The sequence below is a fragment of the Oncorhynchus tshawytscha genome, linkage group LG16 (genome assembly GCF_018296145.1).
Source record: "Oncorhynchus tshawytscha isolate Ot180627B linkage group LG16, Otsh_v2.0, whole genome shotgun sequence".
NCBI classification, from domain to species: domain Eukaryota; kingdom Metazoa; phylum Chordata; class Actinopteri; order Salmoniformes; family Salmonidae; genus Oncorhynchus; species Oncorhynchus tshawytscha.
Genome location: NC_056444.1, coordinates 66772192 through 66800051, shown reverse-complemented (window position 1 = coordinate 66800051; position 27860 = coordinate 66772192). Strand labels below are relative to the sequence as shown.

At 42.8% G+C, this 27860-nt stretch overlaps 1 protein-coding gene across 5 annotated transcripts; it reads right to left on the bottom strand.

Annotated features, from left to right (window-relative positions):
- On the bottom strand, window positions 1-26641 carry nfascb (neurofascin homolog (chicken) b). Of its 5 annotated transcripts, XM_024375914.2 has the most exons (28): window positions 26456-26641; window positions 17010-17193; window positions 16330-16457; window positions 16086-16191; window positions 15776-15966; window positions 15386-15508; window positions 14940-15158; window positions 13641-13752; window positions 12122-12306; window positions 11699-11830; window positions 11392-11535; window positions 10210-10321; window positions 9972-10135; window positions 9703-9850; window positions 8849-8973; window positions 8559-8660; window positions 8211-8408; window positions 7971-8041; window positions 7620-7842; window positions 7363-7478; window positions 6915-7125; window positions 6669-6791; window positions 6373-6546; window positions 6132-6263; window positions 2335-2404; window positions 1884-1895; window positions 1551-1589; window positions 1-1447 (listed from the first exon to the last, which is right to left on the bottom strand). In XM_024375914.2, the coding sequence occupies exons 3-28, from the start codon at window positions 16403-16405 to the stop codon at window positions 1192-1194; spliced, it is 3564 nt and encodes a 1187-aa protein (XP_024231682.1). In that variant the 5' UTR covers window positions 16406-16457; window positions 17010-17193; window positions 26456-26641; the 3' UTR covers window positions 1-1191. The 5 variants fall into 5 exon arrangements, with proteins under 5 accessions (XP_024231682.1, XP_024231680.1, XP_024231683.1 ...); XM_024375912.2 differs by lacking the exon at window positions 26456-26641 and having other exon boundaries at window positions 16330-16464; window positions 17010-17265; XM_024375915.2 differs by lacking the exon at window positions 26456-26641 and having other exon boundaries at window positions 16330-16440; window positions 17010-17265.
- Window positions 26642-27860: the final 1219 nt, after the last annotated feature.

Here is a 27860-nt window from a genome sequence, read left to right as displayed (position 1 = left end):
TCATGTCATAGAACAGTGTTTTAATCTATTTGTGTATTAATTCAAGTACCATGAGTACAAGGTAAATCTCTATCAGTTAATATTGTCAAAATTACAAGGAACATTAATAATAAGCAGAAAGTAAATAAATGATTAAATAATATCATAGCATTTACAACTTCTAAATACTGTAGCTCACCACATTACAATTACACAAATTCCTCGTAAAAATAAAAGTGCACAGGGAAAAAAAAGTTACGGTATGGTCCTAGAGACATTGATTAGGGATATGTTTAGGGACATTACGGATATGTCTGTGTTTACACTTTCTGCTCACACCCAAAAGTAGACAATTTGCTGTCCAGACATTTTCAAGGCTACAGGTGACATCTGTCTAGCTTTGAAAGATGTTGAAACAGCTCACAGTCCTGAAATATGTGTACACAATGACAATGTGTCATCATACCAATAACAACGTCAGCCAAGATTCACAGAACAATGTTTAGACAAAGCAACAGACAAACAAGTGAAGGGCACAGAGCCCTAAAGGTGGTACTATATTTACTTCCATCAGGTGGAGATAAAGTTAAAAGGATCCTTAGCAATCCTGCCAGGCCTAAACCAGTGACTTAGCAGTGAATCGTTAATTAATATTTTTCTCCCACTGTCATATAAATCATGATATAAATAATATTTATCATATAAATAGTTTCTCTACCAGGTGTCACTGCTTTTATCAACATGATAAACTTATCAATGTATCCCTCTGCCTAATGTTCAGTCAATATCTCTCCATTAGTAGGAATATTACACACGCACATCAACATGGACGCATGCACTTCCACACCCACAAAATACACCTGAAAAGCATGTACTTTTTACAACTTCATAACTGTAACTGTAACCAGACTGTAACTGTAACCTTCATATTTTTGTTAAATTGCTGCTGTATTGCATTTACAGCACCAACCCAGTGTCAATGCAGAGCATGAGAATAGAGGAACACTACCAGGCTCCAACCACATCATCTTGTGTGCCTGGATTGAAGAAGATGGTGGATTTGTTTGGGAGCACCTGTGTCCCCCAGTTAGTGGGCAGTGGGCATTCCAGACCCAGTCCGATTCGCATATACAACTGTTTATAGAGGCGCTAGTGGGCAATGTTCATTCCGGACCCAGTCTGAGTGTAACACCCATTGTACGTCTTGTTTCCTTATGCAAATGAATAGATGGGGCTCATGGGGGAGTTGGCCATCGGGGAGTGGGCTTCCTGGCTCCTGTTCTCACTGAACTCTGTGTCTCTGTCATCCCTCTCCTTGTGTCCAGTGTACTGGCCAATGAAGGAGCCGTCCTCGTTGAACTCAATCTCCTGTCCATCACCATAGTCCACCAGACTGTCGTCACTATCTGTCCGTTTCATCATGGTGTCTACTGTCGTCTGGCCCCTGCCAACTTTAGTCTCTTCCTCCCTGGAAGAAAAAGGACAATATCAGAGGATATGCTTCAGCAGCTGTGGTTATGGCCTCACAGCTTTCTGCATACAGTTCTAGACTAACTGGTTATAATATTTACCGTCGGGCAGAGTAGGGAATGGTGGTGACACGACTTATCCTGAAACATTAAAACAGATTGTTAAGGAATTGTGTTGAGAGAGTGTTGAAGAACTTTGCTATAAAATGTCCTAAAATGGTTGATCATTCAATCAAATCACTTAAACCATTCATTTGTTTCAACAATGACAACATGTTGAATTGTAGACACAGACCTTTTTTATGTTGTTTTTTGTTGTTGTTCAGATTTCTGATTATTGGTTATAAATATGAAATAAAGTCAATACATAAGTAAAATAATATAAAATAATAGAGTAAAAATGGTGTAAACTTGTCAGTGTTAGTCTTATCATACCTTTCCAGAGACCTTCAGTAGTCCAAAGGCGAAAAGAACAAGGATGAAAATTTGAAAACATTAGTAGTCAGAATAGAGAGATCAATTGGGGTGTATTGGGGAGTTACCAGGAAAAATACATTATTCTGAAATAATGACAACACCAAATGGTACAATATTGTTAGGGAATTAAATGATTTTTTCCCCCAATGTTGAATATTATTACCATGACATATTACAGTATGAATACATGTTTATATGACTGTAGATCACTGTTCATGTGGAATTATTTAGATACCATATATCTGTCTTAAAGGGAAACTGACATGATGAGGAATACTTCACAAAATTATTATACATGGTATATGTGGTTTACTTTGACCTACACAAATCTTGCATTGGTACCACTGATACCTATCTCAAGTCAAGGTTTTCTCAGTTCATTTTCAGACAGTTCTGTTATATTGCTTACCGATAGTCAAATGATCCCTCCTGATCTTTGTCATCCACTGGCTCCAATGTCACTTCTTTCTTGTCCCGTACTGAAAATAAAATTCTCTGTCTTGTTACCATGACCAAATATAATATAAGCAATTGTGATGGGTGAATGCTTCAGCTTAGGTTTGGCGTATTTCCCTTGATCAGGGAGAAGAGCCTGGATCAGGGAGGTGACCAAGAACCCGATGGTCACTCTGACAGAGCTCCAGAGTTTCTCTGTGGAGATGGGAGAAACTTCCAGAAGGACAACCATCTCTGCAGCATTCCACCAATCAGGCCTTTATGGTAGACTGGCCAGACGGAAGCCACTCCTCAGTAAAAGGCACATGACAGCCCGCTTGGAGTTTGCCAAAATGCACCTAAAGGACTTTCAGACCATGACAAACAAGATTATTTATTCCGATGAAACCAAGATTGAACTCTTTGGCCTTTGGCTTTAAATGGCGCCGGAAGAAATGGCAGCAGTTTTACGGACGCCCAACCAATTGTGCTATTATGTGTTTTTCTCTGCGTTATTTGTAACTTATTTTGTACATAATGTTTCTGCAACCATATTTTAAGGCAAAAAAAGAGCTTCTGGAAATCAGGACAGCGTTCACTCACCTCGGATTAGATGAAGATTTTTTCTACGACAAGGACGACACACAAGACATTCTCCAAACACCTCACAGGGCCGACATCCCCGTTATTTGCAAGAAGAAGCGACGCAGGTACAGAGGACAAAGAGCCGGATGCCTGATCAGGACCCGGAGAAGGCGACTGGGAAAGCTGCCCTTACCGTCAATACTACTTGCCAACGTGCAATCATTGGACAATAAATTAGACGAGGTACGATCACGAATATCCTACCAACTGGACATCAAAAACTGTAATATTCTATGTTTCATGGAATCGTGGCTGAATGACGACATGGATATTCAGATAGCGGGATATACACTGCACCGGCAGTATAGAACAGCACACGAGGGGGGTGGTCTGTGCATATTTGTAAACAACAGCTGGTGCACGAAATCTAAGGAAGTCTCTAGAATTTGCTCACCTGAAGTAGAGTTTATTGTGATAAATTGCAGGCCACACTACTTGCCGAGAGAGTTTTCAGCCTCACTTTTCGTGGCTGTTTATTTACCACCACAGACAGATGCTGGCACTAAGACCGTACTCAGTCAGCTGTATAAGGAAATAAGCAAACAGGAAACCACTCACCCAGAGGCGGCGCTTCTAGTGGCCGGAGATGCAGGGAAACTTAAATCAGTTCTACCAAATTTCTATCAACATGTTAAATGTGCAACCAGAGGGAAAAAAAAATCTAAATCACCTGTACTCCACACACAGAAACCCATACAAAGCTCTCCCTCGCCCTCCATTCGGTAAATCCGACCACAACTCTATCCTGATTCCTGCTTACAAGCAAAAATTAAAGCACGAAGCACCAGTGACTTGGTATTTAAAAAAGTGGTCAGATGAAGCAGATGCTAAACTACAGGACTGTTTTGCTATCACAGACTGGAACATGTTCCGGGATTCTTCCGATGGCTTTGAGGAGTACCCCACATCCATCACTGGCTTTATCAATAAGTGCATTGAGGGCGTCGTCCCCACAGTGACTGTACTTACATACCCCAACCAGAAGTCATGGATTACAGGCAAAATTCGCACTGAGCTAAAGGGTAGAGCTGCCGCTTTCAAGGTGCGGGACTCTAACCCGGAAGCTTACAAGAAATCCTGCTATGCGCTGCGACAAACCATTCATGTACATACTACCTCAATTGGGCCGACCAACGAGTGCTCCCGCACTTTGGCTAACCAGGCAATCTGCATTGTGTCCTGCAACCCACCACCCGCCAACCCCTCTTTTACGCTAATGCTAGTCTCTGTTCATCATATATGCATAGTCACCATATCTACATGTTCATACTACCTCAATCAGCCTGACTGGTGTCTGTATGTAGCCTCGCTGCTTTTATAGCCTTGCTACTGTATATAGCCTGTCTTTTAACTGTTGCTTTATTTCATTACTTACCTATTGTTCACCTAACACCTTTTTTGCACTATTGGTTAGAGCCTGTAAGTAAGCATTTCACTGTAAGTTCTACACCTGTTGTATTCGGCGCACGTGACAAATAAACTTTGATTTGAATGCCAAGCGTCATGGAGGCAACCTGGCACCATCCCTATGGTGAATTATGGTGGTGGCAGCATCATGTTGTGGGGATGTTTTTCAAGCGGCAGAGACTAGGAGACTCTGGAGCTCTGTTAGAGTGACCAGTCAGGATCGAGGGAAAGATGAACGGAGCAAAGTACATAGAGATCCTTGATGAAAACTTGCTCCAGAGTGCTCAGGACCTCAGACTGTGGCGAAGGTCCACCTTCCAACAGAACAACAACCCTAAGCACACAGCCAAGACAACACAGGAAGGCCTTCGGGACAAGTCTGTCCTTGAATGGCCCAGCCAGAGCCCCGACTTGAACCCGATCAAACATCTCTGGAGAGACCTGAAAATAGCTGTGCAGCGAAGCACCCCATCCAACCTGACAAAGCTTGAGAGAATCTGCAGAGAACAATGGGAGAAACTCCCCAAATACAGGTGTGCCAAACTTATAGCGTCATACCCAAGAAGACTCAAGGCTGCAATTGCTGCCAGAGGTGCTTCAACAAAATACTGAGTAAAGGGTCTGAATACTTGTGTAAATGTGATATTAAAGTAGATTTTTTTTATTGTAAATTTGCAAAAATGTATTAAAAAAACGGTTTTTGCTTTGTCATTATGGGGTATTGTGTAGATTGATGAGAAGAAAACAACTTTTTAATACATTTCAGAATAAGGCTGTAACCTAACAAAATGTGGAAAAAGTCAAGGCGTCTGAATACTTTACAAATCCACCGTATGTTCCGCCCCCACAACCATGCGCTCAAGGAGAAAAATGTACCCACGGCTTAATGTAATTGGGGACCCCTTCTTTAGAGTAAAGACATGTAATTGAACTGTAAAAATGTATTACCTTTTAATCAGTCATGAACACAACTAGTTATGATGTTGTCATCTGATTGTCAAACAAATCACTTAAAAAACTAGGCCAGCCTCCCTCAAAGAATGTACAATAAAAAACAAACGAAACGTATAATGATTTCTTATTCATGACGATCCGTGTTTCATACTTTTCCAGTCAATTCGTAAATCTATTTCACTAGAGAAAGCATCTGAGTGAGGCAAACAGCACCCCTCTGTTGTAGTATCTGTAGCCCAGCCTAGTGGTTAAGATTGTTGGGCCGGTAACTGAAAGGTTGTGGGTTTGAATCCCTGAGCCGGCAAGGTGGAAAAAAATCTGCTGTTCTGTCCTTGAGCAAGGCAGTTGCTCCCCGGGCGCCGATGATGTCAGTTAAAGCAACCCCCTGCACCTCTCTGATTCAGAGGGGTTGGATTCAATGCGGAATACACATTTTGGTTGAAAGCATTCAGTTGAACTCTTTTTGTCCAGACAGCATCAGATATATGGGCTACACATACTAAGAAAAAAGGGCACTGTTTTGCTCGAATGCTTTCTACGGTGAGACCGATGAATCATGTTGTTTGGTTATTTTTCTAGGTAAAAATTATAAATATATTCTGAGACAACCTAACAGATCTGAATGTCTGAGGGGGCCACTGGGGTGGCCAATTAGATTTCAGGGCACCCCCTGGACATGCCACTGAGTATTAGGTCTGTCTCTCCATCTAAGAATGTTAGTCCTTTAATGGAGAAGACTTGTGGACTACAGTATTGCTACAGTACCTGGGTATTTGCCCCCTCGGCTCCTTTTGATAAAGCAGACGACCAGCAGGATGAGCACGAAGAGAGCCACAGCACACATCACACCAATTACCCAGCCCTGAGTGGAGAGGTCCACCTGCTCCCGAGCATAAGCTGTATGTAAACACACACACACATGATTAATTGTCATGATCAAATCTGCAGATGTGTGGATGTTTAATGGCTTGTAATTGTGTGCTGTGGTTGACCTGCATTGTTATACCTTCAGTTGTATAATGGGGTGATTCCTCTGTGTACCACTCTCCTACCCCGATTCTAGTCTGTGCTGCTATGGTGAATCTATAGCGGGTGTAGCGATCATATCTGCGAACAGCAAAACTGGTGGTGTTTGGGGGAAATCCCTCAACGTGCAATTCTTCCCCCTGAGTTGCGTTCACTGTAGAGAGAGTGCACAGTAGTGAGCCATGAGAACGTATGGTTAAGAGACATGCAGCTACTGTACTTACTGTAGATACTGTACCTTATTTGCTCACCTGGCTTATGAGTAAGTCTTCCTACCTGTCTGATATTTGAGTATGTATCCGGTGACGATGCCATTGGGCTCTGCAGGAGTGTCCCAGTCCACCCAGATCGTGTCCAAATGTCTCTGCTGGATTCTGAAGGATCTTGGAGCAGAGGGTGCTACAGACATAGATCAGAGGTCAAGTCTGAGAATAAACACTGGGAAATACATGATTAGGAAAAGAACCCTGACAGAAAAAGTGTCTGCCACATCTAATACAGCACCGCAGTGCTCTTCCTTACTTCCCTCTGGAGTGGAGAACTCTATGGTGTTACTGGGATGTCCCTCGTATCGGTTGTTGGCCACCACTATGTACATCTTGTAGTTGCTGTAAGGGATGAGTCCCGGCAGGACACCAAAGAGAGGCGGCCCGCTGGCTGGAAAGGCTTTAGACTTCATGGCCCTGCTCACACTCAGCCACCTCAGCTGGCTACTGTCTCGCCAGAAGTAGACCTGGGATAGGGGGGACACAGCACATGCATTCGTTCCCTCTTTTGTTCTGTTGTTTATTCCTTCCTTCATTCCTTCATTCATTCATTCATTCATGCAGCCAGTGTGTAAAGGGCTCTTCCTCCACCTCTCTCCTAATGAATAACAATTTCACCTGGATCTCTACTTGTCAGAACAGATTGTCACACTTGGAATTGAAAACCAGAAACTAAACAGGCCACCTATTCCCATTAGTCTAACCTTGTATTCCTTCAATTCTCCCATGATGCTGCTGCCAGCCACGGTGTCCCAGTGCACGGTGACCTTAGTGGCCTCTATCCTGGACACACGCAGGTTGAGGGGGGCAGCAGTGGGACCTGAGAGACACCAGGAGGAAGTTGTAATTCACTACGGTATGGCTAACTATGGTATGGATCGATCTAGGTCTATAGCTACCTGTAAATGTATATAAAAAAGTGTCTCTGTATCTGCAGGAAGGGATGGGAGGTCATACTCACGGTCTTCTCCAGAGTAGCCTATGATGACAGGGGACTCTGGGCCCATCCCAAAGTCATTGACAGCTTGGACCTTTATCTCGTATGGTGTGAAGGTGTCTGTGTCGTAGATGTAGTATTTACACCACCAAGTGGTAGCATTCTTCCACTCCTCTCTGGAATCCCTCCGTTTCCACCACACCAAGTACTTTAGGTGGGGACCGTTCCACTCTCTGTTGTTTAATGCCTTTTTCCCATACCAGACACGGAAGTTCAATTGTACGGAATAAAAGTTGTTATTCTTCATTGAATAAACATTGAGTTACAAACGAATTAATGGAGAATTAGCTTTTGAAAAGACTTTGAATGTATCACCTCCCAGCTGATCATCATGTTGTTTCTCCATGTTCCCACTCCCTGGATGTTTTTAGGGATGGCGTCTGGAGCTGAGAATCATAGCAAGTACACAGATTATTTTGGGAAAGCTCATGGTCCAAGTTTTTTAATATGAAAGATAATTGTCACCTGTGTTCCTGTTCAATACAATTAATGAAGCCAATGAGAAATCCATTATTCATATCACATTATCAAACTCATCAAGCATGAAATACTCACGTGCTCCACCAGTCTGGAAGTTGGCTGACGAGCGACTGGGTTTACTCATACCAATGTCATTGATAGCAATGACCCTAAACTCATAGATAATGAATGGTGACAGTTGCAGAATGACAGAGTTCAGGTTTCCAGGGTACGTGGAAAGGTTTCTCCACTTGAAAGGTAACCAGTCGTCATCATCATACTGCACCAGGTTTTCTGGAGGAAAAGCCCAGAAGAACACACTGATTCCTTCAGTTGATGGTAGCTAACTGACTATTTCAATGAAACCATGTGGCCTGAATCCAGGCCTATGTTTACTCTGGATGTCCTGCTCCTGAGGTGTAGACAGTAGGGTAGAGCTGTTACCTTTGATAGGACTGTGATTGCTATCTCCAGGGGTCCAGGTAAGCCTGACGCTGCGCTCAAAGGGGTCCGACAACTGCAAGTTTGTAGGGGGGTCTGGACGATCTGGGAGGAAAGTAAGGAAACTTTTGATGCAAATTCCAAAAACATACAGCATGCTTATGAAGTCTTTATCTGCTACTCTTACATAATGCAATGTAATTAACATTACATAACATGTAATGCAATTGCTGAAACACAGTGTATGTACTGTAGCTATGTATGTTAACTAAGTGTCAAGTTATAGTCCTTACCCATCACCACCAGGCGGGCGGAGGCAGTGTTCTTGTCCATCTCAGTCTTGATGATGCAGGTGTAATTGCCCTCGTCTCCTCTATTGACGTTTGTGATGACCAGAGTTGATTCATCCAGTGACAGCCTGGAGATAATTAAAAGGACACAATACTGTTATTATTACGAAGTCATCTTGACAAATTCAGTTGAACTATTAACCATTTAGCCTTTAGTTATACTCAGATATAGACTATAACTCTGTTAATTTGAAGTTAGCTACAGTCATCGAAATCCACTTCAATCAGTGTGAAGCCATTTCCGGTCACAACTTGCAGACTTGTTTACGTGTTGCTGTGCGTTTTGTGCATTTTGTTGCCAACCTTACTTTGCTACCTGACAACTTTACGGTTTTTACTTTTTAATTACCGTTTATATTTTAGTTTTTTCCCTCACTCAACTTTTTTTCATTCAACTTTTTCACTCAGTACGCTTTATTTGGACGTGGTTCGTCAGGACCTCCAACAGCCGAAGCTAAGTAGTAAGTAGTAGGCAGTAGGGATGACCAGAGATGTTCTCTTGATAAGTGAGTGAATTGGACCACTTTCCTGTCCTGCTAAGCATTGAAAATGAACGAGTACTTTTGGGTGTAAGGGAAAATGTATGAAGTAAAAAGTACATTGTTTTCTTTAGGAATGTAGTGAAGTAAAAGTAAAAGTAGTCAAACCTATAAATGGTAAAGTAAAGTACCTAAAGAAAACTACTTAAGTAGTACTTTAAAGTATTTTTACTTAAGTACTTTACACCACTGGTTAGCTATAACTATAACCCCATTGTTACAATGGTTACAAGGACAAGTAGTCATATTCAGGCTCACCTCCAGCCTATGATGAGGAACTGTTTGTTCTTCAGCCAGGTGGTGGTGACGGCGACTGTGGGGTCATGTTGGGCCTTACACTCCAACCGGACATCAGTCCCCCGGAGGACTCTCATATTATCTGGGCGTTTGAGAATTTTGGTGGACTCTGAAAAAGAGAGGATAAGGATCATGAGAACACCTGCAATGTGATCCATGAGCAGTGTAACTCTGGATTGAACGACATGCAGAAGCAAAGTGTTACAGTAAATCTATTATTAGGCATTCACCTTTGACTTCTAGGTTAACCTTGTTTTCATCTCGTCCTGCTACGTTGCTGACAATACACAGATATGTCCCCTGGTCATCCATACGGGTGCCTTTGATCTGTAGTGTCCCGTTGCTGTGTACTTTAAAGCGATTCCCCTCCAGGTTGCCCAGTCCATACTTAGACCTGTGAAAAAACAGGTAGTCAGTTATACATATGCATACACACACGAGAGAAGAGCATCATAAACATGTTCTCACCAGCGCAGATCAGGCACGGGCGAGCCAAAATAGCGGCAGTCTAGCCAGGCGCGTCTGCCCTCAATGACCTTCACCAGGTCAGTCCTAGGCCTAAGGATACGTGGCGTTGCATCTGCAGATAAGAAGATGAGACATTAGACAACTCACATATACTTTTTATCTTCATTCCTGGCTGTGGAGCGATTTTAGTGCCAACAGAAATTGTATAATTTTGAATTTTGCACAAATTAAATCACAAAATGTATAAATTGATCTTTTGTTTCATGATTTGAAACTGAATTTAATGAATGACAAATTGACGTTTAAATTCAATATTTATACATTTAGTTGTCTGCATATCCAGTTTACAAACTATCATTTCAAGTTTATCTAAGTTTCATATATTCAACTTCTCAAACGCATTCAGATTCCGTTTTAAAATGCAGTTCTCTAAATTCAGATTTGAAACCAAAGACAACATCCTGGTACTTTGCCAGCCAGGAAAGTTAAAGGAGAACAGATAGTATCCAACTCTCTATGTTCATAGGTAGAAAATAAATTCAACATGCCACATTGGCTTCAGAAACGGCCAGAGGTTTTGGTTTACCACAGAGAGTTTGATTCTATTTGTTCCCCTCTTCCTTTCCTGGCTGGGAAAGTACCAGGATGCTGTCTCTGGTTTTGAATCTGAATTTAGAGAACTGCATTTGAAAACGGAATCTGAATGCATTGAATATATGAAACTTTGATTTACTTGAAATGATGGTTTGTAAACTTGATACACATACAATGAATGCAATATCTATCATCCACCATATTTACAGTATAAATATTGCATTTGAATATTCTATTAAATTGAAATTGAACTTTAAAACTGAATGCAATATTCATTCAATTCAGTTTCAAATCATGAAATACAAGTTCAATTTATGAATTCAATGATTCAATTTGTGCATTACAAATTCAAAAATATTACATTCAAATTCAATATCCTAATATTCTACATTGAAATAACATTTCTGTTGGCACTGAAATCTCTACATACGTGGCTCTGAAAATACTTGGTGTTGCATCTTGAGGAACAGAAAAAGAAACTGTATCACACTAGAATCCTGCACTGGTGACCTGATATCTGCATTTACACATATGCCAATAGATAAAGAGGTTTAGGGTTATTTTCTGCAAACAAATGTGATATCTTACGCAGTACGTTGATGTAAGCATTGGCAAACAGGTAGCCATACTGGTTAGAGGCATTGCACTGGTAAACACCAGTGTTCGCCACAGTCACAGAACGGAAGGTAATTGTGTCTCCGGATACCTCCCTGTTTGGGACTGGAGTAGCATCTGGAAAGGATAGGAGAAGAAGAAGTAAACTATTATTTCCTAGTAGTTCAACTTACTTTATCATATAACCTTTTCAATTAAGTGACAAAATGGCTGATATTATTCATATCGTTATTGAAAAATGTGAGTGGCATCTATATTTGTGCTTAGGTTAGCTGCTTACCCTCCATTGTATCTCCGTTGATGAACCAACGGATACTGGGCCTGGGGATGCCGTCAGAGCGGCACACTAAGCGTGCATTCTCCTCTGGGGCCAGCACCAGGTTACTGGGCTTTTCCAACCAGAACGGAGCAGCTGTCATGGAGATCAGGTCAGCAGAAAAAGAGAAACATATCATATCACATAAATCTACATAAATATTAAATATTTCCGTAATATCAAACCCCATACAAGGACAAGTAACATTGTCCAGGCTATATCAAACTACTGAATATCAAACTAATGGGCTATTTCCTTCCACGGGAAATCAAACAGTGAAATGTAAAGTTCAAATCAAAATCCTTGTGAGAGTAAATATGCTGAACATGTCCCAGTATCTGTGTGTTGGTGTGATGAAGGATGACGTGATGTAGATGATTGGCTGACCTTTGATCCGGACAGTGATGGTGTGTTCCAAGTATCCAATCTTGTTTGTGGCACTGCACGTGTATTCACCAGAGTCCTCAAAAGCGGCCTTGGGGATCTGCAGTAACTTGTTGTAGTTCTTCACCTTCATGTTGGTCGTGTCCAGTTCCTGTCCATCTTTGGTCCATGTGATGACAGGGGTTGGACTATTATATGGTAATTATAATTAAAACCAAATAAAATCACATGTCAGGTGTATTCAGAATGCTTTGAATGTTGAATGAACATTCAAAACTTGACGACTTGGTTTGAAGAAGTAATAGTACAAAACAAGATACTTGAGGCATTTCAATGTAGCCTTTTATGACTTACAACACTGTCCAGGACATAGCTTAAAACAAGTACAGTAGTTGCACCGGCAAAACTGGGAAGTGGAATAGTAGAAGAAGTATCGAGAATAAGCACATTAATTACCATATATGTTTTGCCCATTATAAGCAATCAGAACTGTTCCACTGACTTGATTAGCTATTGTGAAAGACCAAATAAATTAAACAGATATGTGTGAAATATGACCGGAGCCTGCATTTGGTCCTATTTGAATTATTGTTCATTGAGATACAGTATGTTAAATATACCACCAACAGTTGGTTTTGTTAAATTCAGGGCCCTAAAAACAATAACTCAAAAGCATCATGATACTGTACAAGCCTCTTGTTCACCACAAGAGGCTTATTGGAGATGCCATTGATGACTGCTTCAAACAATGTACAATACAATTGTGATTGCTAGGTATACATTTTTAGATTATTTCTTGATACATTTGAATTTTGAAACGAGGTCTAGTTGCGGCCATAACCGGAATAGATTGTGAACGATTCTTGGCGGAATTCAATTGCTTGACTGCTGCGGGGGAGATTAGCAATGATTTGATCTCAAGTTCTGTTTTTTTTTTAGTGTAGGTTTTGGTTCTGTAAAGCTATGTTCATGCATTCTTTTTAGCACCATGCAATCAATGTTCAGTTCTAAACATGTATTTTCCTTCCCTATACTGTCTGCAGCATGATCTATTTTCCTAGCCTCGTGGAGAAAAGCATTGTTATAGATCGTTTAGGCCTATAATCGGGATCCATTTATCCCCCTTCAAATGTTTAAATTTAAAAAAGGGTGCGCTTTTTGCCCTTTTCTAAACCCTCTCAATTGGAGCACTGCTGGTACTCCTATATTTGAACTATTGTGTTGTCTCATGTTTCTGTTTTTACTGTGTTATTGTTCTGGCCTTTTGGTCAAGTCGTGGTTGAAAATAAGAAGTGGTTCTCAACTGACTTGCAGAGGGAAAGAATGTCCCAAAACGTTTGTGGTTGAGAGGATCATGGCTATATCGTAAATATGAATGAAAACAACTATTTGCATTTTGGTCTTGATTTAAGGTCAGGTGGAAAAATCTGATTTTAATAATACATTTTTTTAAACAGGCGAGGTTTAGCCATAATTATGACTTTGTGCCTGTAGTAACTAGTGATGACCGAGGATCACTCACACTCCAGCAGCGATGCACTCGAGGAGCAGCTCCTCCCCCTTCAGGACAGTCTGGGAGCTGGACCTCCCGGCTGGAGACAGGAAGGTGGGAGCGGCCTCTGACACCATGCGGGCTGTGGAGGAAACACAACACACCACACAGAGTTAGAACCACAGAGATAGATAGAGGACTCTTTACCACAAAAGCCCGTTTTAGAATGGGAAGCACCATTATGGACTTTCACCATTTTGAAGTCGTCAACTGGGTGGGACTTCCTATGGGTTAATGCTGCAATTTGTAACTTTTTGGGCGACCTGACCCAATTCACATAGAAATGTGAGTTATAGCTCTATCATTCTCATTAAAAGCAAGTCTAAGAAGCTGCAAATCTGTTCTCCCCTAATTATATGATTCCGGTTTTGTACACCAGCTTCAAACAGCTGAAAATACAATATTTTTGGTTATTGGAAATACATTTCACAGCGGTTTAGATGGTACAATGATTCTCTAAACCCTGAGTGCTTGTTTTGTCACAAACTGAAATTTGGGACAAATTACATCTGCGTTACCTATCATATGTACAAGAATTTTAGCAACCAGGAAATGGCGGAGCGATTTCGGCATATTGCACCTTTAAGGAAGGATCATATAATTCCATCCAAGTCACCAGGAGGGATCAGCCAATAAATTATACTTGCGAGGAAACATTCCATAACTGCAGATGGCAGTAAATCGGCAACCTTGGCTTTATATCAGTTCCAACAACACACTCTAGGTGGCAGTGTGCACTCTTTCAGGTTGTTTGCCAACTCATAGAAGTAGTAGAAGAAGAAAATTGGCCTCAATGGCGCTGCCCGTGTTCTCAGAGACATCATAATGGGACAGATACAATGACGCAATGTCTATGGTTAGAACTTTTCTCACTTAAATATCCTGACAGCATGGACTACGACTGTGGTTTGACTACGACTGGTACTTCACACTGGGTACGGAAAACAGTGGTGCCTAACTCATCCTGGGCCTGAAGACTGTGTCAAGGCAGACCAATGTTAAAGAAGGGTCAGGTTGTTAAGACGAGGTTGTTCATTCTTGACAGTATACTTAGTAAAAATTAAACACAACAAAAGAAGCAGAGCACACACTCACCACTGCACTAGGTCAGTAAGATCGGAGAAGAGCTATGGTGAGTCGTATTAGGGACAGTCTGAAATAAAACAATGTGGGGCAAACCAAAGCAACAGTTTAATAAGGAAGGCCAGTTAGTACATGGTAAGTTAAGTAAATGATGCAACATCCCTTGTGCTACATAACAATACTCACTTGTAAGGACTCTAACTGTAATAGGCATCTTCTGTTGAATGATGTTTTTGTAGGGGAAGCGTGCGTTGCAACAGTAGTCGGTGGCAGAGTCATTGACGTAGACATTAGAGAAGTAGAGATCTCCATTCACCCCCATAGACACTCTACGGTCTTGTTTGATAGGCAGCATGACTGGGGGGTGGGGCTGGTGAGGCCAGTTGAAAGGTCTCCCTGATGAACCTGAAATAAATACAAAGTTATTTATGCATTTCCTGTTAAGGTCATCTGGAGTTGATAGGATAAATACAGATAATGTTTGAGATAAGTGCCATATTACAAAAACATGAGCAAAATAAGCTCATCAGTTCCGAACGAGAGACAAGTGGTTGTCATTAATTATAGAATATCAATGCCATTCCTAGACATGATGTACTTCTGATTTGAGAATAGGAGGTAGGCCTACTCACACTTGCTCATCCAATAGGTCTCAGGTTTGGGAGGGCCTGGAGGAGGGCTGCAGTCCAGGACCAGAGGAAGACCAACACTCACCGTTACTGGTTCCAAAACCTCTCTGGGCCACAGAGGGGCCCCTGACATGAAAACATAGGGTTAAGAAGATGTGGTTAGTGGCATTTAACACAGAGAGCAGAATCTTGCCGGGATATGGACTTATCTTAACACAAGACCACTTTTGAGGTCTGAAAATGGCTGACAAAATTAGGTTTTGTACGGATTTGTCAGTTTAAGCTTTGCTTGGTTCTGCCACCAAAGTTGAGCATTTTCAAGGTTTGAGGCTCTAGCTTTCGAATGTAGTCTGTGACAATGGACTCAAAAGCCTGAATGGAGTGGCAGCTTACTAGAGATGCGTAGGTTGATCTTGTTTGAGTATGCAGTGCCATACTCATTGGTGGCAACACACTGGTACTCCCCCTCATAAGCCTCCGGGTCAGCCCAGGCATAGATGTCCAGCGTCCCCGAACGTCTCCTCATCGAGGCCTGAGGGTCCCGTGCCACATTGAAATACTTCCCATTACGCCTCCATGAGAAACTTAGGGATAAAGGCAAGTAATTTGGTTAAAGTAGTCAAAAGAGTTGTACTATAGCTACTCACCATTTTTATACGGTTTTGAACTATAAAGAAAGTGTTTTTGATTTGTCAGTTCTTACATTGGGTGGGGGGTGCCTTTGGCTTCACACTCAACGACCATGTTGTCTCTGGGGTCCACGACATGATCCTTCAACGACTGTTTTATAATGGTGGGGGGCTGTCTGACTTTAGGTTGACAAGTCAAAATGTAAGACCTGATTGCATTAGGATTGTACATTCATTTACATACTGTATTTGACAATATACAGCACTGTACACTATTATCACCATATTGCAGGGACACAATAGGTTGTATTGACTTACATTCCAGTGGGACGTCAATGGCAGACAGTCCTTGCCATAACAGTAGTAATAGAGTGGATCTGGCCAGCATCCCCATCTCTACAGTGAACGACCTTCACCGATCCTGTTGAACTGCCGGACGCCTTTATCTAGGAACTGTTTTATTAGTGATCGATTAAGCAATTCAAATGTTTCATGAAATCAAATTAAATATCATGACATTTATGGGACCAATTGCTTTGTGAGACAATATTTTCTAGCGCAAAACAACAAAATAAAATGAAATGCCATTTAGTATCCAAACAGCAGTATTTAATCTCTGTCCCACTCAACAGTCTGCGCTGTCACATTCTCTGACAGAGTCTCTTTATCACTGTTTCCAAACAATAGATCCACCAACGCAACACATGCCCAGGACTCAACTCCAGTCTCAAGCCATTATGAAAAACTTACCTCCTCCACAGGACTACATTAATAAAGCTTTTGTTAGTTGCTGTGTAGGAAGTACTTGAATCCTAAAGAAATTCATTGTTATAATGTAATTAATATGTCACTACTATATTATCCTGTTAGTTATAAATATATATGATACAAAGTGTAACAAAACAGATCATTGATCAGACTCATTGATCAACTCATCTACAACAATTATCAGAACTTTTCTTCCTCTAGAACACATTAGCTCATTACATCTGCGTTACCTTTCATAAGCACAATCCTTCAAGTGGAATATCATGAGGTTTCCCTCTTCCCCATCATCTCCATGACACTCCAATGCATTGAGTTTCTCCACAATTCCAATGTCCAGTTAGTGCCGTAAACAGATAAAATCCTTGGTGGTCAATCAGTCAATTTTGTTTCCTTGGTCAATCAAATAGCAGGAATCTGGAGAGGTAGAGCAGAGTGAACATCTCAGTAATAGAGTTTCTGTCTGTGCCATGGCCGTTCTGCACTCTGCCCACCCATCTCATGAATAATGAATGAGCTCCCTCCGCCCCCCCCTCACCACCCACATCTCTGTGCCTGCCAAGCTCCCTCTCTCTCGCTCTCTCGTGTACACGCACATATTCGTTCAAAGAAATTTGTGAATAAGTATCATGGATAGTTTTAACAATGAGATGATAAAATGTGGTTTGAGTGGAATGATTGAGCACTGCTTGGAATTGGAATGATTGGCATTGTTGAGGTTTGGACATGACATAATTTGCATGGAAAGAAAGATGGTTGTCACAACCATAGATATAGAGCCTTGATACATGGTCTGTGGTCACAACCTTGTATGCTTACTCATTTGATGATGCCTATCTGGGGAAACTTATGAGGGAAGCCAGACAGAATTGTTTGTATTTACATCAAAGCTGTGTAACAACAAAGCTTTATCTCTATTGCATTCCCACACTCTGCTTATGAGCTTATTCATATTGAGCAATTTCAGTGCCTAAAAGAATTTCACAGAAATACTCTGTGTACTCAGTGGAAACACAAGCCAGCCCATAGTCTGCACATGGTTAGCATTTTTATTGGTTTTGATGACATCAATGATGTGGGCCTTATTGTTGGCTGCTGAAAACCAGGGAACAGAGTATGAGTGCAATGTTTGTCTCAAATGAATTTTATATGCAAGAAAAAACCCTGGCAAATGAACTCATCACAAAGGCTGTTAGAAGGAATGACTGTTTTATCGGCAAAACAGAGGCATATTTGTAGCAAGCAATGTCTGTTGTGTCTGTTTGTGAATTGTGTTGAAAGCGATTTTATGGTGTCTAACCCTCTGGCCAAATTAACTTCCTTTTGTATGAAAACAAAAAGAAACACTTCACTTGTTGGCACTCTGGCCACCTTCCCTCTATTGTCTCCTTCCAATGTGTAGCTCATCAGCATTTTCTATTCCCATTCTATTCTATACTCGACCACTCTAATACAGTACACCCCACAGGTGGCTGGTGGCAACTTAATTGGGGAGGACAGGCTCATAGTAATGGCTGGAACAGAAATTAATGGAATGGAATCAAACACATCAAACATATGGTTTCCATGCCTTTGATAACACTCAATTCACTCCATTCCAGCCTTCTGTGGTACACCTAAGCAAGAAAAATCAATCATGCTGACTGACATCCTCATAAAGGGCACAGGTAAAAGCCGTTCAGCGGAGGACTCTTCAGGAGAATAAAATGCTTTTTTTTCTAGAAACAGCACAGAACTCTAGAAGAGGCCTCTGTCTCTGTGGCAGTCTTAAGCCTCTACATAGTTCTGACCCAAGTAGGCTAGGGGCCCAGGAATGCAGACACAGCACTAATTCATGGACTATATGTACTATATGTACTATACTCTATGCTAAAATGGACTAACATGACTGGTGAGGGTAAGATGAAAACCAAACCAATTAATTATCTCTGACTATTTTTTCTAAAGAATCCAAAGGGTTTCACTCTAAGCAATTGTTTGGAGATGTCACACCCTGATCTGTTTCACCTGCCTTGTGCTTGTCTCCACCCCCCAGCGTTCTGCCTGCCCTGACCCTGAGCCTGCCTGCCATTCTGTCCCTTTTGGACCCTGCCTTGGATTACGAACCTCCGCCTGCCTGCCCTCGACCTGCCCTTTTGCCTGCCTCTTTGTTATAATAAATATTCTGAGAACAGAACCATATGTCTCCTGTGTCTGCATCTGGGTCATATCCTGAGTCGAGATACTACGAACTGGCCATGACTGACCCAGCAGACTCGGACCAGCTTCACAACCCTGTCTGCCTGCAAGAAGACACAAGGAGCTACTTTTGAACCTTATGGAAGGACTCCATACCTTGGTGGAATGCCATGACCAGGGTTTCAACTCATTACTCGAGCAATTCCACTGACTATCCATCAGGCAGCAAGTCATAACGGAAACCTCCCAGAAGCTCAGTAACCCTGATACCAGGGGTGCTTTTCCCCAGCCTACCCCGGCTTCTCGAGAACTCCACTTACCTCCTCCGGAGCGCTATGTTGGGGATCCTGGAGCCTGCCGTGCATTCCTCTCCCATCTTTGACAAGCAGGCCTCTTCGTTTCCTTCAGATCGTTCGATGATAGCGTCTCTCATAACGCTCATGTCTGGAAGGGTGCTCGCCTGGGCTACAGTGGTGTGGGAGCAACAATCTGCCATTTACCTTCGTCTGGAGGATTTTGTAGTAGAGTTGAGGAAGTGGTTCGATTCTCCGGTGTCCGGGAGAGAGTCGGCTCGGAAGCTACTTCAGCTACATCAAGACTCCCATAGTGTGGCAGACTATGCGGTAGACTATACCATGTTGGCCGCCGAGAGTGCCTGGAACCCGGAGTCCCTCGTTGACACCTTCCTTCATGGCTTATCGGAGGAAATTAAAGATGTTCTCGCAGCTTGGGAGTTACCCATGGACCTTGTCTCCCTCATAGCGTTGACTATAAGGATCGATGGGCGCCTACGGGAATGCAGGAGGGAGAGGAGGTCTGTTCTTGGCCACACTCGCTCATCAACGGTTTCTGCCTCACCTCCGAAAAACCCTGGATGTCCCCATTGCATGTATTCCGGAGAGAATCTGAAGTCACCCAAGTTCCCTCGGGAATCATCGGGGACTGGCGACTCGTCTCCTCCAGAGCCCATGATGCTGGGCAGGGCTAGACGGTCTCCTTATGACTGTTTACACAGGCTGAGCTCCAACAGTTGCCTGTATTGTGGTACTACAGGACATTATATATCCACCTGTCCAGTAAAAGATCAGGCTCATCAGTAGGTACGAATACGCTGGTGGGCCTTACTAGAAGTCTCCAAACTCCTATTACTTGTACACCTCTCCATGCTATCCTGCTGTGGGGTGACCGGTCTAAATCTCTCCCGGTCATCATTGACTCTGGGGCTGACGAGAGCTTCATGGATGCTATCCTGGTATCTGAGCTGGGTTTCTCCACACAATCCCTCTCTATTCCTATGGACGCCAGAGCATTGGATGGACGCTCCATTGGAAGGGTCACTCACAGTACTGTTCCCATTAACCTGGGAGTGTCGGGCAATCACAGTGAGTCCATACAGTTTCTACTAATTGAATCACCTCATGTTCCTGTGGTTTTGGGATTTACATGGCTCCAGAGGCACAATCCCCTGATCGACTGGGCTACGGGATCTATCCTGGGTTGGAGCCCGTTCTGCCATGCACATTGCCATGCACATTCCGCCGCATCATCCCTACGATTGCGCCATTGATCTCCTCCCGGCCACCACACCGCCTCAGGGGTGGCTTTATTCCATGTCTGGCCCAGAGACCAAGGCCATGGAGGAGTACATTGAGAACTCTCTGGTTGTAGGGAGCATTCGTCCTTCTGCCTCCCCTGCCGGCGCAGGGTTCTTCTTTGTGGCAGAAAGGACAAAACCCTGCGCACGTGTATCTACTACCGGGCCCTCAATGACAAAGTAAAAAATTGTTACCCTCTACCACTCCTCTCCTCAGCAGTCGAGCCTCTCCAGGGGGCGATCATCTTTTCAGAGTTGGACCTTCGGAACACCTACCACCTAGTTCGGATACGGGAAGGAGACGAGTGGAAGACAGCCTTCAACACGTCTAGCACACACTACGACTACCTGGTTAGGCCGTTCGGACGGACCTACCCTCCCGCGGTGTTCCCGGCCCTGGTCAACGATGTGCTTTGTGACATGTTAAACTGGTTTGTGTTTGTTTACCCCGACGACATCCTTGTCTTTTCCCGTTCGGCTCAAGAGCATGTCCTTCTCATCCGACAAGTCCTCCAGCGCCACCTGGAGAACCATCTGTTTGTCAATGCGGAGAAATGTGAATTCCATTGCTCCACTATCTCCTTTTTGGGACACGTCATCGCTGCAGGGAACATTCAGATGGATCCTGACAAGGTGAGAGCAGTAGTGGATTGGCCCCAACCCACATCCAGAGTGCAGATGTAACATTTCCTGGGATTTGCACATTTCTACCACAGCTTCATTTGGGGCTACAGCACCCTGGCTTCCCCCCTTTCTGCACTCACCTCTCCCAAGGTTCCGTTTACGTGGTCCCCAGCTGCTGTTTTTGGATCTTAAGCATAATTTCATCACTGCCCCCATCCTAATCCATACGGACCCGTCCTGTCAGTTCGTGGTGGGGGTCGACGCCTTGGACGTTAGAGTGGGGGCCGTTCTGTCCCAACATTCTGCCCAGAACAAAAAGTTGCATCCGTGCGCTTTCCTGTCCCATCACCTTAATCCCGCTGAGAGGAATTATGACATTGTTAATTGGGAACTTCTCACAGTCAAGATGGCCCTGGAGATGTGGAGGCACTACCTTGAAGGGGAGGGAACACCCATTCTTGGTGTGGACCAACCATAAGAATCTAGAATATCTTGGCACCGCCAAATGCCTCAACTCAAAGCAGGCTCGTTGGGCACTGTTATTTACTCGGTTCCATTTACCATCTCCTACCACCCTGGGTCCAAGAATGTTAAGCCTGTCTAGTTCTACGGCTACAAAACATCCTCCCTACCTCCTGTCTTGCAGCTACACTTGTCTGGGGTATCGAGAGCCTGGTCCACAAGGCGCAACGTTCACAGCCAGAACCAGCGGGCGGGGGCCCTGGCTAACCGGATGTTTGTCCCTGATTCGGCCCGGTTCCTTACCAGTTATCTTACCAGTTATCCCGGCTCCTGTCGAACCCTGGCATTCATCCAAAAATGTTTTTGGTGGCCCTCCATGGTTCCTGACATCTCCGCATTCATCGCCGCCTGCACTATGTGCGCACAGAACAAGACTCAGCGGCAAGCTCCAGTTGGCCTTCAATCATTCCCTGTTCCTCACTGACCCTGGTCCTATATATCCCTGGAATTTGTCACTGGTCTCCCCCCATCAGATGGCAACACCACCATCCTTACGGTTGTGGATAGGTTTTCCAAAGCCGCACATTTCATTCCCCTTCCCAAGTAGCCCTCAGCCAAGGAGACGGCCCAGCTTATGGTGCAGCACATCTTCTGGATCCATGGACTTCCGGTCGACATGGTCTCCGATCGTGGTCCTCACTTCTCGTCCAGGTTCTGGAAGGCATTTTGCACCCTGATTGGGTCATCAACCAGCCAGTTTTCTGGGTTTAATCCCCAATCCAAAGCCAGTCGGAATGAGCCAATTAGGACCTGGAGATGACTCTTTGTTGCCTCGTCTCTGCCAACCCCACCACCTGGAGCCAGCAACTTGTGTGGGTGGTGTACGTCCGCAACACCCTTCCCTGCTTAGCCACTGGTCTCTCACACTTTGAGTGTTCCTTCAGTTACTAGCCTTCGCTCTTCCCTGAGCAAGAGGAAAAAGTCAGCATACCCTCCACCGCTGGAAGAGAGCCCGGTCCGCTCTTCTTAAGACCAACTCCAGGTATCTGTGACAGGCGGACCACCACCGGAAGCCAGCTCCCCGCTATCAGCTCGGGCAGAGGGTGTGGCTCTTCCCTCGGGATCTGCCCCTCAGGGTGGAGTCCCGTAAACTTTCCCCATTATCCTCTGTGTATTTATAACTGCGTTTTCTGTCTGTCTGTTGCCAGTTCTTTTGGTGCACCACCAGCGTGTTTTCCGTTTCTCCAGCCTCCTGTGTCTGAATCTGGGTCATAGGGCTCCCGAGTGGTGCAGCGCACTGCATCTCAGTGCTAGAAGTGTCACTACAGACCCTGGTTCGATCCCGGGCTGTATCACAACCGGCCATGATAGGGAGTCCCATACGATGGCGTATAATTGGTCCAGCGTCGTCAGGTTTAGGAGAGGGTTTGGCCGGGGTAGGCCATCATTGTAAAATAAGAATGTGTTCTTAACTGACTTGCCTAGTTAAATAAAGGTTAAATAAAAATAATAAAAAATCCTGAGTCGTGATAGGCGAGCCATTGCAATCGGGGCTTGGAGTCACAGATCACTACCAGTTCTGACCATGACCATGATGTCAACCACTGAGGCCCCTGCAATAACAGACATATAACAGTGTCACAGGAATGAGAATAGAACTTGAGCATGGCTCATCCACTTGTACTGATCTGGGCTTTTCCCCCCACGTCATCTTGATTGAAACAGAACTTGAGTCCCCTCACAAAGGAAACAAAAGCAAAAAGTATGTTCAGCTTGGCTCTTGGCATGGCCTCTTTCTTCCCATGCATTTGACTTCAGCAGGGTTTCAGTCTGACCAGTGCCATGCACCAGATTGCACAGTGTGAAGGGCTCGAGAGGCGGGCGGAGGCAGCTCTGTGAGGACAACAATGTCTCTATGTCCCGTGGGTCCCCTTTGGCACGTGAGACTAGGGCTTGGCTAGGAGCAGATGGCATGTGGGAGGATTTCTCCATCTCTACACAAGCTGCCTGTTCAGGAACGGAGTCAGAGACAACCCATCACTCAATGTACAAGCAGCGTCACTAGGCCTACACCAGTGAGGAGGAGGGGTGGCAGTTGCCAGATACAAAGGAGTATTCTTAAGGTAACATCAGGTGGCAGGTGCAATATTAAGCATCATCTTCATTTGGACTGTGCTGGAGTGCTTATGCTCTGTTGCCCCTCTAATGCTCTGTTTCTCCTGACTGTTACCGGTAGTTAGAATTTTAAGCCTGGTTTGAGCCTGGACCATTTCAAGTGCCATGAAAATGAAATTAACATGGACAAGTATAAACAATCAGGCTACCAAGACTGTCATTATAACTGTGATATTCAATCAAAAGCAAATAATGTATGTCCGCAAAAGAGACAGCTAAAATATGGTCAATACCAAAACAGTGAATGCATCTAAATGCATGCTAACAGCTTCTATGTGCAATCGTGGGAACCAAAAAATAAAATAAAAATATATATATTTTCCACATTTTGTTGTGTCACAGCCTGAATTTAAAATGGATTAAATTGAGAGCATGTGTCACTGGCCTACAAACAATACTCCATAATGTCAAAGTGGAATTATGATTTGAGACATTTTTACAAATTAATAAACAATGAAGAGCTGAAATGTCTTTAGTCAATAGGTATTCAACCTGTTTGTTATGACAATCCTAAATAAGTTCAGGAGTGAAAATGTGCTTGACAAGTCATATAATACGTTGAATGGACTCAGTCTTTGTGCAATAATTTTTGAATGACTACCTCCTCTCTGTACCCCACACATACAATTATCTGTAAGGTCCCTCAGTCCAGCAGTGAATTTCAAACACAGATTCAACCACAAAGACGAGGGAGGTTTTCCAATACCTCACAAAGAAGGGCACCATGGTGCCAATGGTGACTTTAAAACTGTTACAGAGGTGAACGGCTGTGATAGAAAACTGAGGATGGATCAACAACATTCCAGTTACTCCACAAGTTACAGAGTGAATATGAGGAAGCCTGTACAGAATACAAATATTCCAAAACATGCATCCTGTTTGCAATGAGGCACTAAAGTAAAACTGCAAAAAATGGCAAAGCAATAAACATTTGACCTGAATACAAAGCGTTATGTTTGGGGAAAAACCAACACAACACATCACCACTCTTCATATTTTCAAGCATGGTGGTGGCTGCATCATGTTATGGGTATGCATGTCATCGCAAGGACTAGGATGCTCTGTTTCAAGTGCCTAGGAAGTTTTTTTTATGATAAAAAGAAACGGAATAGAGCTAAGAACAGGTAAAATCCTAGAGGAAAGCCTGGTTCAGTATGCTTTCCAACAGATACTGGGAGACAAATTCACCTTTCAGCAAGACAATAACCTCAAACATAAGGCCAAATACACACTGGTGTTGCTTACCAAGACAACATTGAATGTTCCTAGTTACAGTTTTGACTTAAATCGGCTTGAAAATCTATGGCAAGACTTGAAAATGGCTGTCTAGCAATGATCAACAACCAGCTTGACAGAGCTTGAAGAATTTAAAGAAGAATAATGTGTGAATATTTTACAATCCAGGTGTGCAATGCTCTTAGAGACTAACCCAGAAAGACTCACAGCTATAATCACTGCCAAAGGGGATTCTAACATGTATTGACTCCGGGGTGTGAATACTTATTTAAATGAGATATTTCTGTATTTCATTTCTAAAAACATGTTTTCACTTAGTCATTGTGGGGTATTGTGTGTAGATGAGTGTGAGAAAAATATATTTAATCCATTTGAATTCAGGCTGTAACACAACAAAATTTGGAATAAGTCAAAGGGTATGAATACTTTCTGAAGACACTGTATATATATTATAATAGATATTGTATATACACTATTCACTGGCTGTCTCATTACAAAACTGCTGATTCAGTGAAAGAACATCCCTCTGTTAAAGCTTGACCCTGCCTCTGATTCCTTCTGACGAATAGCTAGAAGAGTACTCAGTCATACACAGTAAAACAAAGACACTTGTCATGGAATAAGATCTCAACATCTATCCACGACTTAAAGGTACAGTCCATACGATGTGCACAACTCTCGTTTCAGGTCTACAAAATACAAATAAATGTAATGAACAAAAAAAAATGTAAGTCTTCAGAGACAACTAAAATATCAACAACGGTGAAGGTAAGAGTCATATTCTTCAACAATCACAGGGTAACCTCTATTAGTTGAAGTCACTAATGAGCAGCAGAAAATATTTTGCACCAAGATTGCACCAATAATTCTTGCATTTAAATTAAAAGGCATTCATACTTGCCAAAAGTCATGCAATACAAGAAAATAAAACAAAAGTTATCTGGAGAATTAGGTTGCTGTATTTGTTCAGTCTCTTTCCACCTACAGTTGCAGCTACTGTGCTTCTCCTCTGCTGCTCTCTCTGTAAACTCAGAGCAGCTACTCTGGTCTTAACATCAGTCTACAATCAGCTTCTGAAAGTTAGTGTGAGTGTTGTGAATTTTAGTTTGCATTATTTCCAACCACATGCGGGACAAAATTAGGTCAAACTCTCTGGTCACACGACATGTCAAATGGGCACCATAATGTGTCCTTTGTGTAATAGGGATACAAAGATAACGTCATCTCCGTCCATTGTGATAGCAAAAGTGATGGCAGACTTCACAAGTCAATAGAATGGAAACAAAGGTCATAACATGTCATTTATTTATACATCAACTTTAATAGGGGAAAAATGTCAATTGGATAAAAGTAATTTCATGCCTTTTGTTATCTGTGCTATTTCAGAGTGAAAGGCGGGGGATTACTGACCTTGTGTCTTCTCTCTGGCTGGCACGGACACACTCATTCCCTCTCTCACAAGGCCTTTCTGTCCCAAACAAAGTGTGTCTTACATTGACTGACCACTGACCAGGGAGGGTACAGCCTCTAGATGCAGGCAGGCTGCCGTTAACCCCTCACACTCCAGCAGAACACAGTCAAAACTATACATGACTTACTGCTTTTAATTGCTCAGTTGTTGCATCACCAACACCAATCCAAGTCTGGCATGGGAATGACTAGGTCTGAGAGAAGTGAGATAAGTTACTACTTGAATGTAAAGGCTTCAGCTGAGCACAACAGACCAACAGAGGCCAGACATTTCACAATTATGTGCGAGACAAGTTGTTGTATACATCAGAGTAATTCATAGCTTTGAGAGGCTGAAGCTAATTGCACCTTGACACAAATATCATAACAAAAAAACACATTATATAATTTTAAAATAAATAATAACCCTAACCCTTCCCCTAACTCCAACCTTAACACGAACCTTAACTATTTAACCTAACTCCTAAACGTAACCCTAACCCCTATCCTAGCTAACGTTCGTGAGCTAGCTAACGTTATCCACCTAGCTAGAATTCATGCGTTTTGCAAATTCGTAATAGGGATGCTAATTTCTGTACATTTTGCTGCCGACTAACTGACCTTCATTAACCGGTCAACAAACTGTTACATTTTTTCCAAACACTAAAGTGACGTGACCAACAGACAACACTATCAGAGATCTGTACATAATGACGAGATGCTTATGTTTCCGCCCTAACAATGGTAGTCGTCCCAAGGCGAGAAGGCAGGCAGGCGACAAGCTTAGGCCCAAAATAAGCGTATTTTGGACAGATTTTTGCGAGTGTGAAACCTCTTGCTTAGCTTCTTCCTCTCTGATACTATGCATGCACATGAGGATCGGACATTTTTCATTATGCGCTCAATGGAAACATGCAACAATAGCAAGCCTATTATCTCACAGTCAAAAGGCTATATAGAGCCTATTATAGAACATGCAACTCCTGTAATGAATCAGCTAATAAAACACAATTTTCTAAATTTGCCAAAATACAATTAGCGGAAAACACAGTTATAAACAGCAAACGTAATGCCAGCAGTTGTGACAGAGATGAAAATCTCAGTTAGAAACTTAGAAAGAGGGAGAATCTACACTGAACAAATATATAAACGCAACATGTAAAGTGCTGGTTCAATGTTTCATAAGCTGAAATGCACATAAATATTATTTCTCACAAATTTGTTTCCATCTTTGTTAGTGAGCATTTTTTCTTTGCCAAGGTAATCCATCCACCTGACAGGTGTGGCATATCAAGAAGCTGATTAAACAGCATGATCGATACAAAGGTGCACCTTGTACTGGGGACAATACAAGGCCACTCTAAAA